An 11,088-nucleotide genomic window follows, 5' to 3' on the forward strand; every position below is an offset into this window, starting at 1 on the left:
GAGACGGACTCTGCCCTCCGTCCCGGAGACGGGGGAAGCTGCCGACCTGTCTCTCCGAACGGCGAGCCGCGGGGACAGCGAACGAGGGAGCGAGCGACAGCGAACGAGGGAGCGGGCAGCGAAAGGCGTCCGGCGCCAGAGCGCGGGGCGAGGCAGGGCCGGGCGCGCGCAGCCGCGGCCCTGCGGCCTGGATTCCGGGCCACGCAGTGAAGCGTCCTCATCGGAATGTGCTGGTGGCGGGTTTTGCCTTCCGTTCGTAAAGAACACACAACGCCCGTGAGGCGCAGCGAGGGGTCGGCTTCCTTCCCGGCGGCCTCCCCTGTGTCCCCTCCACCTGGCTGGCTCTCCAAGCGGCTTCCTTCCTAAGGTACCATTGGGCCCCTTCCACGCCCAGCGGCTTTTAGGGAGTCATTAAGGCTTAAACACCACAAACACGAGAAACACCTGGCTTCAGTTCCCCGGGATTTTGTAATCAGAACATTCAGGAAGATGCGGTTTTCTCTCTGCCTCCTGGTACCCTTTGATCTTCAGCGTTTCCCACTTAAATTACAAACAGGGCCCCTAAGGCTTTCTGCATCTGGGGTCTCGGAGGTGTTAACGTGCCTGTGCCCTTGGCATTTCTCTGTGCGGTAGCCCATGGGCACCATTCAGTTTCCCTACCTGACTTGTTGCTCCTTAAGTGAAAGGGACTGAGTTGTCACCATCACCGGATCCCCAGTGCCTGGCGTGGAGCTCGGCCGATAACAGATGCTGGGTAACGTCTGTGGAGCGCACGGGGAAACAGACCCGCACAGAGAAGTGTGTTTCTGCCTTTGTAGTGGACACATGTTGAGCCTTTATTTGGCGCCAGGCGCTGTGCTGCGTGCTTAGCGTGCAGCCTCTCGCCTGACCCTCGTGACGATGCTGTTTTCCGGGCGAGGGGCTGGAGGCAGAAGGATGAAGCGGTTTACTGAGTCGTGGGGCGCTGAGCTTTGCGGGACCTTACTCATTGCCATCAGCCGGGCCTCCAGTCCTGGGCTGAGGTTTCTGGGTTGTTGCGCCCCAAGGCCCTCCAGAATGCCTCTCGCACACACTTTGTTGTCTCTGACCCATCGTGGCCCGGCCCGGCCTGCGAGGTGTCCAGTCCTCCATGCACCGCATTTCCTGTTTCCTCCCATGGCAGTGGCACACTTAAAAATGCCTCCCTTTAGAACCAGAAATTCTACATCATTTTTAGATTTTTTTGGTGGGGTCCGGGGGTGTGTGTGTACTGTGATTGTGTGAGAACAAACTGGCCAGATGGTCATTGTGACTTCTTAAAAAATCACCGGAGAATGCAAATAGCCAACAAAAAACAGCATGTGATTAGTTTGGTAAGTGGCAGTGGAATTTCTACGCATCCGTATTCTCAGGTGTAAATAGCTTAAAAATAGGTCGCTGTCAGCCCTGAACATGCGTGAGTCACCTGGGGATTTTGTTAAACCGCGGGTCTGACCCACCACTGTAAGTCCCCGGATCCCAGAGTCACGTCTGCCTCTGTCACTCGCTGCTGTCACCCAACGAGCTACCAACACAGACAGCCTCAGCTTCTCTGTCTGACAGTGGACGGCATCACGGCACCCGCCTCCTGGGGCTGAGTCAGTGAGGAGCGGGAGGCGGAGCACCCGGGCGAGCGCGTGATGGACCGGACGTCACCGCGCTAGTGTGCGGCGCATTCCCAGCTGTCCAGCGACGGGTCGGGTCCCATGGATGAAAACATCTGACCTCAGTTGCGGGTCAGATGCCATTTCTCCTCGTCCTGCTAAATCAGCCTTTTCATATTCAGAGCCGTCTAAGAGAAGCACGATGTAGCTTCTAAGACGTCGCTGTGGTGTCGATGGCTGTTACTCCAGCTTGTTTATTCTTCGGGTTTTGCTCGTTTTGAAGTCGGGTTGGCCGAAAGCACGTTCGGGGGAGTCTGGAAGGGTGTTTCACAGATGACTGCAGCTGCGATGTTGTTTGAAGATGAAGACAGTGTGTGTTTTTAAAAAATGGGACTCAGAGGGCAACATTTTGGGGTTTTCCCTTAAAGAAGAGGCCGGTGGTCCACATTGTTAACCAGCCCCTTCTGCGCTCAGAGCAGATTTACTTAGGAAAGGCGGAGATGAAATCGTGTGGGAGCCCAGGCTTTCTGGCTCGTGGGGGACGCTGAGGAAGGCCGAGTGAAATTGCAGGTCGGGGGACTCAGGGGCCTGAGAACCACGTGGCCGGGGCCAGTGCTCTTTGAGTTTCTCCTTTCCCTAAAGGTGGTGGCACGAATTGTCCCCTGTGCCCAGAAAAGCTGTTTGTCTGGCATGCGATGGTTTTCACCTGAGAAGCGCCTGTGTCTTTTGTTGAAAGGCACCGCTTGTGAGACCCAGGGTGCCCCCCAAGCCCCGTGGGAGGCGGCAGTGGGCAGCGGTGGGGTGAGACGGCCACCCCAACAGCACGTGCTCTCGTTTCTCTCCCCGTGGACAGGCGGAGAGTTCCCCAGGGTTTACGTCTGTTGCCCTTTCGATGGCCGCCCGTTTGTGAGGCACGTCTCTCTCCTCGTGTTACCTGCGAGCACCCCTCAGCGCTTTGCTGGGGACTCCCTCGGCAGGTACCCGTTTCGTGGCTCACGAGGTCTCCCTTCACGGCAGAGGACACGGGCACAGCTCAGCCCTTGCCACTTTATAGCAAGGATGGCTTCACGGCCCTCGTCCCCTTGGGGCCTTCACCTGCACGCGTCTGCTAGTGTCCTGTCCACGACACCGCGTCCCCCCCGCTGAGCCCTCAGGGGATTCGCCCTGGACAGGCCACTCCGGCCTCTGCCTGCGCCCAGCCCCAAAGCCGCGGCCGCGTTTTCTCGTGGCAGCACCTGCTCCTGGCACCATTCTTTTTTTTTGCCTCCGTTGTTTCGGCTGCTGTAATGAAATCCCACCGACTGGGCAGCTTAGAACAACAGAAATTGATTCGTGACCGTCCCGGAGGCCGAAGCCCGGATCATGGCCCCAGTGCGGTCTGCTGAGGGCCACCTCTGGGTTCCTAGCCGGCGACCTCCCACTGTGTCCCTGTGGGGGGAGGTCCCTTTTGTCACCTTTTATCAGGGCCCTGATCCCATCGGTGAGGGCCCCACCCTCGTGCCCTCAGCACCCCAAAAGGCCTGGCCTCCTAAACCATCACCCAGGGGGCTGGGATTCCAACCTGCGAATTTGGGGGGTGAACACGAACAGTGTTGGAGCGCAGGTGGCCTGGGGGCCCCCCCGGTTCAGACCATAGCCTCATCCTGCCTGTTATGTGTTGTCCTGCTGCATTTTAATTCTACGAATAGTTTAACACTGTAAGTTATTTTTTGCAGTCAGTTTTCGTGCGCGCGCGTGTGAGCGTGTGTACGTGTGAGCGCGTGTGTGAGCGCTGTGTGTGCGCGTGTGCGCGCGTGTGAGCATGTCTGCGTGTGTGCGTGTGCGTGTGCGCGCGTGCTGGCGACCGGGGTCCTGGTTCTCGGGCTGCAGGCTTCTTCCTTCTGCCGTGTCTGAGAGGCAGCTCGACGAGGTGCCGCATTCTTGCTGCAGTTTCTCTCTTTCCGTCCTTGAAAGGCACGAGCTCGTTTGTCTCCTGACTCCCAGCTCTGTGCCGAGATCGAAATCTCGTTCTCTGAAAATCACGTGCCTTTTTCCCTTTTAAGAAATCCGTGCGCTCTCATTTTTAGCCGTTTTACTATGAAGCCCTGAAGTCGGTGGTTTGGTTTTGTGTCTGAGGCTCGCTTGGGGCACAGGAGTTTCTCGACTCTGTGGCTCGATGCCTGCCTTTCGTCCAGGGAAGTTTTCACCTGTCATCTCTCCATGTGCAGGTGCCGCCGACCTGCCGAGCACCTGGGGTGGGGGGTGGGGGCCAGGGCCGGAGGCCTCCCGTCTCTGCACCCCCTTGTCTTCTGAAGCTCCTCCTTTGGGCCCTGGCTACCTCGATGGCCCGAACCCCGATTCATCCATCCAGCCCTGTGAGGTTTCCTCGAAGCCCTTGGGGCTGATCTGCTGCCCTCGGCCGGCTCCAGTCTCTCGTCCAGCGTCAGTCCGCAGCTGCCCTGTGGGCCGGTGGGGCTGGCTCCCCCTCACTGGCTTCCCTGGGCTCTGGGGTCTGGCCTCGCTGGTCTCGTATGCCCTGGCAGCTCCTTGTACCTTCAAACTGATCCCAAAACGATTTTTTTTAATTTAGCACTTCTCGTCAGTGTTGGCAGGAACACTGTTCCTCTGTAAACTGCCATCTCGTGAAGTCCCAGCCAACGTCTTGGCGTGTTCAGCATCACTATCCGCTAACGGGCGTCTGGCTTTGCTGTCCCCAGGCACCCCCGGAACAGGAACTACAAGGCTGAATTCGCATCATGCCGGCTGGAGGCGGTGCCCTTGGAGTTCGGGGACTATCACCCCCTGAAGCCCATCACGGTAAGTGTGGTCCAGGCCCCCCGGGCGAGGACCCACGACAGCACATCAGCTTCCCGGGCCTCTCGTCGGCCAGCGGGAGCCTCCTTTGCACGTGTAGATCACGTGGGTCCCCCGCCCTCGTTTCGTCCCCCCCTCCTCCCCCCATCATGAGTGCGGGATGCCTCGTTCCCGGGGGAGGTGTGAGCAGAGTATGTCATTACCCGTGGGGGGCGCTGTCCTCAGCAGCACTGTCGTCTGCGACTTTATTTAAAAAACTAAACGGAAAGCAGGAAAGGCGTTTAGCTGGTCACTGTCTTCTGGGTCGCACTCTCTTGATCGTCAGCAAGTAATAGAAGCCGTGGGGTCGTCACCGCGGGTGGAGAGAGGTTGACAGACAGATGCCCGCGGGTACTGAGGACGTAAAGTTCTTACGATGGGGAGCTGAGGACCCGCAGACACGATGACATAAAGCAGGAGGTCACGAGACTGGCCCTTGAACTCCCGTGGGCTCCCGCGGCCGGCCCACCGCTGGGTTGGTCCTGCTCTCAGGCCCTCACCCACGTGGTGACAGATGGGCTGCGGCCGCCCCAGCCTCCCATCCAGCGGCAGGGGGTGTTGGGGCCAAGGCCCACCCTGGGAGCAGAGTCAGGAGGAGCCGAGAAGCGGGAGGCCTGTGTCCCAGCCGGGATCTGGGCTGTCGGGCCTGGGAGGTGCAGGGCTGGGTGCCAGGCACACAGACGACACGGGCACCAGTGACAGGCACTCAGTCTAGTCACCCCGGCGCGGTGTCAGGCCCCAGGTCTGGGGGGCGTCTTCAGTGAGGCTGCTCTCGCTTCCGACACCAGCTGCAAACCGGGGCCCCCGGGAACCCACACTTCGGATTTTCTTGCATCCAGCGCTCTGCCCACTTCCTTCCATCCGTCCCTCTCTGAAGGTCGGTCTCCTCTGCGCCCCTGTCGGTCTCCTCTGCGTGTCCAGCATGCCCGTCACTGGCCTCAGCCCCTGGTCCTCATGGCTTCACCCTTGAGCCTCACTCGCCCACTGGCCGTTGCTCCGGTTCTCAGCACAGACTGGTGGCTCAGGGCTTCACCCCTGGCCCTGTCATCTGAGGCTGGGGAGGGCGGGGTGGCGGCCAGTGGGACGAAAGCGTGGCTTCACACCCCAGTGCCCGCTGTCAGCTCACACCCCGGGACGTGGCACTGGGCGAATTCTCCCGAGAGGGCGGAGCTGGCACCCACTGCTCTGCAGTCCGGACACTTTACAGAGCCACTGAGACTGCAGCGTGGTTGCGCTGGGGGCTCACGCGTCCTTGTCACTCCCTGCCTAGGGCATTGCCGCATGGCGCCCGTCCGGATGCGGTAGGTCCGGGGTGGGGCGTGACATCTGCCTGTTCTGCGAGCTCCTGCCTGATGTGGCTGCCGCCTGTCCAGGGACCTGCCACCACCTTCTAACCGTCATGGCCCCGTCTCTTCCTTCCTGACCCTGACTTCCCACCCTCCCTCCCCAGCCGCTGGGATTCTGAGTCTTGCCAATTTGTCACAAAAATGTATCCCTGTCATGGAACTAGGAAAACCCATTCGAGCGTGTTCACCGGCAAAAGTCGGCAGAGATGCCCCTTGACCTTGACCCTTGCGGTGTCCTCCCCCCCAGGTCACGGAGTCAAAGACGAAGAAGGGGAACCGGAAAGGCAGCACGTCGTCGACGTCCTCCTCGTCCTCCAGCTCCGTGGTGGACCCTCTGAGCAGCGTCCTGGACGGGACCGACCCCCTCTCCATGTTCGCGGCCACTGCTGACCCCGCGGCCACGGCGGCTGCCACGGTAACACGCCCTCAGGGCGCCGTCCAGGGGGTCAGTCCTGCGGGGTCGGGGCTCGGGAGTTCCTCTTTTTGGTTTAAATTGCATCCGGGGCGTGTCCTGGTTGTCGCGGTTCAGGTGATGCAGATGCCACAGGGTGCAGCCCACGGGTGACACGGGAGAGGCTGGCGTAGGTCCCGGGAGCTGCTTTTTTTCTTTTTTTAAAAGTGTTTAAAAGTTTAATTTCCCTTTTATAATTCTTTTGGGTTTATTTTCACATAGTTACATAAGCAGTTCACTCATTTTTCACATAAAATTAGCTGCATAGCACAGACGAAGCCCCGTCGGCCATTTCCGCCCATTCTGCCCACTGCCTGCAGGTCACTGGTGACATCGCTGTGCTGTGCAGTTTTGTATAACTTTTTCTGTTTTCGTAGATGTTACGACAGCAATTTCCGAGCGTTTACATGCTCACTCATTTATAGATAACAGTAACAACAGTGTCACCTGATTGTGACAGACCCTTCCAAGTGCACTCGCTCCTGGTTCTCAGACGCCCTCCCAAGAGGCGTTATGTTCCCCGTTAAGGAGGCCCACGGAGGAATAGGGGTGCCGAGTCATGTGGAAGCTGGACTTCCCACCGGCCAGGCTGGCTCCGGAACTCGCACTCGGAGCCAGTGTTCCGTGCTGGCGTCGCATACAGTGAGAGCTCGTTTTTTTTATTTTAACATAATTGGAAGTATATACTTCTTTTTACCTTGACGTGCCGTAGCTCCGTGTTAGTCCGTACAGGACAGCCTGAGTGTCGGTGGCCCTGTCACGCTCTAAGGAGTGGGCCCCACGTGCTCCGACTAAAAAAAAGATGGGGGCGTAGACTGCTTTCTGGCGTTGGCTGGTGTAGACGGCCGTTCCTGGTCCTTGGGACGCACAGCGCCGTGGGGCGTACGTGCGGGGGTTCTGCAGGACGGGGCTCCTGCCAGGTTCTCCAAGTCCTCGCCAGCAGAACTGAGGGGCCTGTCTCTCTGGCCCCTGCCAGCATGGACGTCGTCCGTCCTGCGAACTGTGCCCTGCTAATGACCAAAAAACGATCTTGTTCAGTTTGCTTTTCCTTGATTCTTAATGAGTGTGAGTATCTTTCGGCATGTTGGCCATTTGTGCTGAATTGGCCTGAGAAATTTATCATAGCAAACCTTTAGGTAGGTTTATTTTATTCTACATTGAGGATCATCTGCCTTCTGCTTAAACTTTTTGCTAAGTTCCACTCTTCTGGCAAGTTCCGGTTCATGGAATATACCGTGCTGCCGACTGCAGCCGCCGTGTCCTTTTCCCCGCTGCTGAGATTGTCTCGCTTTTCCGCAGGACGGTCCCAGGAAGAAGCGTGACAGGGACGATACCTCGGTGGTCGGGCCAGATTTCGAGCCGTGGGCCAGCAAGCGGGGCGAGATCCTGGTGCGGTACACGACCACGGAGAAGCTCTCCATCGTGAGTCGGGCGGGCGGCTCCGGGCTGCTCCGGTCTAGGGGGAATCTCCTGTGACAGTCTAGTGCGGGGGTTTCCGGCCCCCACCAAGCCACGCTGGCACCAGCAGGGTGTCCGGCTCAGCTCATTTCTGACACTGTCGACCGGGAGGTGGCGTCACACCCCACGGTTAAGGGTTCCGTCCTACAAGACTGCCCCCCATGTCGGACGCTGGTCCTAAGTCCAAGCAGGTTGTCACCGGCGCCTCTGACCGCCTGGCTGTAAATCAGTGGTCCCCATGACTCTCCTCGTGGTCGGTCAGTCTGCCGGGGCCGCCCACAGGACTCAGGAAGCCCGTTCCCGCACCAGGCCTCCGGTTTATCACAGCCAGACGAGGAGATGCGTGGGGGGAAGCCCGGGGGACTTTGGGGTGCGGCACAGTGGCGGGAAGTGGTCTGGTTCATGGGTCAGAAGCTCTCTGAATCCTGTCCCTTTGGGTTTCATGGCGGCGTCATTACCTCGGTGGGGTCAATTAGCTCCTTGGCCCCGAGACTATCCCCAGCTGGCCTCCCTCGGGGCTGGGGCGGGGCTGGGAGTCAGCCCCATCCTCCGGATTGTTCCACAAGTCACCTCATTGATGACCAACTCTGTCACTACTTAGGAAATCCCAGGCTTTTAGGAGCTCTGTGCCTGAGACCCAGTGTGTCTTATAAATCACAGCGTCACGGTAGGGTTGCCCCAGCTCGTGGCTCCGTGAGTTTTATGATGTCAGTGTCACTTGGGGAAAAAAACGTGGTGATTGGTTTCTCAAAAACTGGAGAATGAGGGATCTGGCCCAAGTCAGAGAGGAGACTGGAGCTGCGGTGACGTCCCTAAGCGTCCCTGGAGGACGGTCATGGTGTGAGGAGTGTGCCACACTGTCCCCGCTGTGCCTCGTGAGGCCCCCGCAGCCGGGCTCTTCCAGGTCACTTTGTGTGGCTGCTGGGGGGGAGACGTTGGCTCGTGCCTGGGGACAGTAGGGACTGTAAGGTCGCCGCGGCCAGTCCCCACAGGAAAGGCCGGCAGAGCCGAGACCCGCCTGGGAAAGCAGGTTCACGCCTATGTTAAGGAGGACCAGGCAGGGCACAGTGGTTCGTCCCCAGAGCCCCCGATGACAAACAGGAGCGACGTTTCTCTTGGCACTGAAAAGAAGCCTAGAAGTGGTTCGTTCAGGCCCAGCGTGGCAGCTCCGAAGTCATCAGGGACCCTGCTCTTCCTGTCTGCGGCTGCTCTGCCACGGCCGGTGTCAGTCACCTCACGTCCCCGAGTCCCCCTCTCCACGCCCAGTTACGTTTTTCTGAAAGGTGGCGTGGGTTATACGCAGTGCAGGGGAAGCGGGCAGATGTGACAGTGTGCCTCCAGGGGGCGGGGCGCGAGGAGGGCAGAGAGGGCGGACTCAGCGGGCACACGGAGGCCCTGCCGCCCGCCTCATCCTGCCCGCCCGGCGAGCCTGCTGCTCGAGCAGGACGATGGGCGAGGTGACCAGATTGTGACATTTTTCCCTTATTTTCTGAACGCCTCGAGTTAATTTAGAGCGGCAAGTCTCAACTGGAGGTCACTTTACCCTCCCAAGGGACGTGCTGCAGTGTCCGGAGACATCTTTGGTTGTCACAGCTGTGGGGACGGTGCTGGCACTTGGGGCGGGTGGAGGCTGGCGATGCTGATAAACTTCCCACAGTGTACGGGACGGCCCCACGACAGAATTTTCCAGCCTGTAATGTAAATGGTACTGAGACTGTGACATCCTGCTTCAGAGTAAGCTACGTGCTGTCACGTGACTGCGCCGTCCTCAGAATTTTGCTCTTTGTTGGCTCACTTTGAGAGTCCTGAATTGAGTAGAAATTTGAATCTCCAGTAGTTTCTAGTGAGCGGTATTGTTTGAATAAATAGTTCTACTTTTCATTTGGCTTTGTTGGAAAATGGGTCATATTGTCTCAGTGCTATGTGAATGCTAATTTAACTTACAAGTTTTTTTTTATCATAGAATCCAATAAGTTTTTAAAAACTAACAATTTTTTTTTTTGTCCCTACAGAATCTGTTTATGGGATCTGAAAAAGGTGAGTTTTTGTTGTTACTCTGGGGAATTCTCTGGTTGCCCTTAATATAATTTCACAGAGGGGAAAACAGTTCGTAGCGTCCAGTCCTGACATGTGCTTCAGTTGAAGCTGTCGCGTCCTATGTTCCATGTCAACTTAGTAGAATTGAAATCGTGTTTAGGCAATGGGTTAAAGATGAAGCAGTTACGTGGTGGAGAGCGTCAGCTCACGGCCGGATCCTCTGGGTGCAGAGCAGTGATCTCTCCCTTGCGAAAACGCAGATCTGCTGGTGGGGTGAGGGGTGCTCAGACTTCCTGGCCACAGTCCCCGAATGCAGAGCATCTCTGTTTCCCCTGCCGGGACACAGTCTGGGCCTGGGGTCCTGGACCTGGCCGTGCGGCAGGCTCCCCTCATGTGTGTACTGACCACGGCCCCACGTGGCTTGTCGAGGTAACCCTGGGGGGCGGGGCATGGGGATTTCTCTGCTGACTCTGAAGGCACTGACGTGTCACGTACCCCACTGGGCCGCAGGTGAGGTTGGCTTTGGTTTTTGTGCAAGTCGCAGGCATGTCAGCTGTGACTCTGCGTTGACAGCAGGTTGAGACAGCACATCGGAAGTCAGGAGACTGGGACACCTTTGTTATGGCCATAACTTTGACCCAAAACGGTAAAGAAGGAGATCATGGCATTGCATACCCACCAAAAACATCGACGACACGCCTTGCTGTTGAGAATGACGGCGGCAGGAGCTATTGTACGTTGCTGGCCGGCGTGCAAAATGACACCCACTGTGCGAAGCACTTGCGCACGATCAGGATCGAAAGTGGGCCAGCCCTTTGACCTGGCATTGCCACTGCTAGGACACGTCCTAGATCAGAAATGGGCAAACTGTGTGCTGTAGGTCGAATCTGGCCCTCTGTTTGATTTTGTAAATAAAGTTTTATTGGAATGCTGCCATGCCAATTTGTTTACATACTGTTAATGGCTGCTCTTGTGCTAAAATGGCAGAGTTGAGTAATTGTGACAGAGGCCATGTAACTGACAAAATCTGAAGTATTTACATCTGGCCTTCTACAGGAAGTGTTTTTCTAACTCTGCACAGACACATGTTCCTTAAAGTGTGGTCCAAGGACCAGCAGCAATGACTTTACCTGGGAGCTCGTTAGAAATGCGGTCTCGGCCCTGCCAGACTTCCGGAAAGTCAGAATCCGCAAGTTAATGTACCCTTAAGTGATCCCTGTGAAAGTTTGTGAAGCTCTGCCCTGAAGACATGCACGCACACGTGAATGGGAGACACGCCCAGAAGTGTCCATAGCAGCATCGCTCAGAGCAGCCGCAGACAGGCAACAACCAAACCTTCATC

General features: G+C 57.5%; 1 protein-coding gene across 1 annotated transcript in view; it reads left to right on the forward strand.

The window, feature by feature from the left end:
* The window catches only part of VPS35L (VPS35 endosomal protein sorting factor like), a 122,786-nt gene that overhangs the window by 1,431 nt on the left and 110,267 nt on the right, over positions 1-11,088 (forward strand). The window contains exons 4-7 of the mRNA XM_025046103.1: positions 4,319-4,418; positions 6,048-6,215; positions 7,551-7,673; positions 9,722-9,746. Of these exons, the coding sequence (XP_024901871.1) occupies positions 4,319-4,418; positions 6,048-6,215; positions 7,551-7,673; positions 9,722-9,746 (416 nt within the window). The remainder of the gene's footprint in view (positions 1-4,318; positions 4,419-6,047; positions 6,216-7,550; positions 7,674-9,721; positions 9,747-11,088) is intronic.

Source organism: Pteropus alecto, unplaced genomic scaffold, assembly GCF_000325575.1.
Source record: "Pteropus alecto unplaced genomic scaffold, ASM32557v1 scaffold34, whole genome shotgun sequence".
NCBI classification, from domain to species: Eukaryota; Metazoa; Chordata; class Mammalia; order Chiroptera; family Pteropodidae; genus Pteropus; species Pteropus alecto.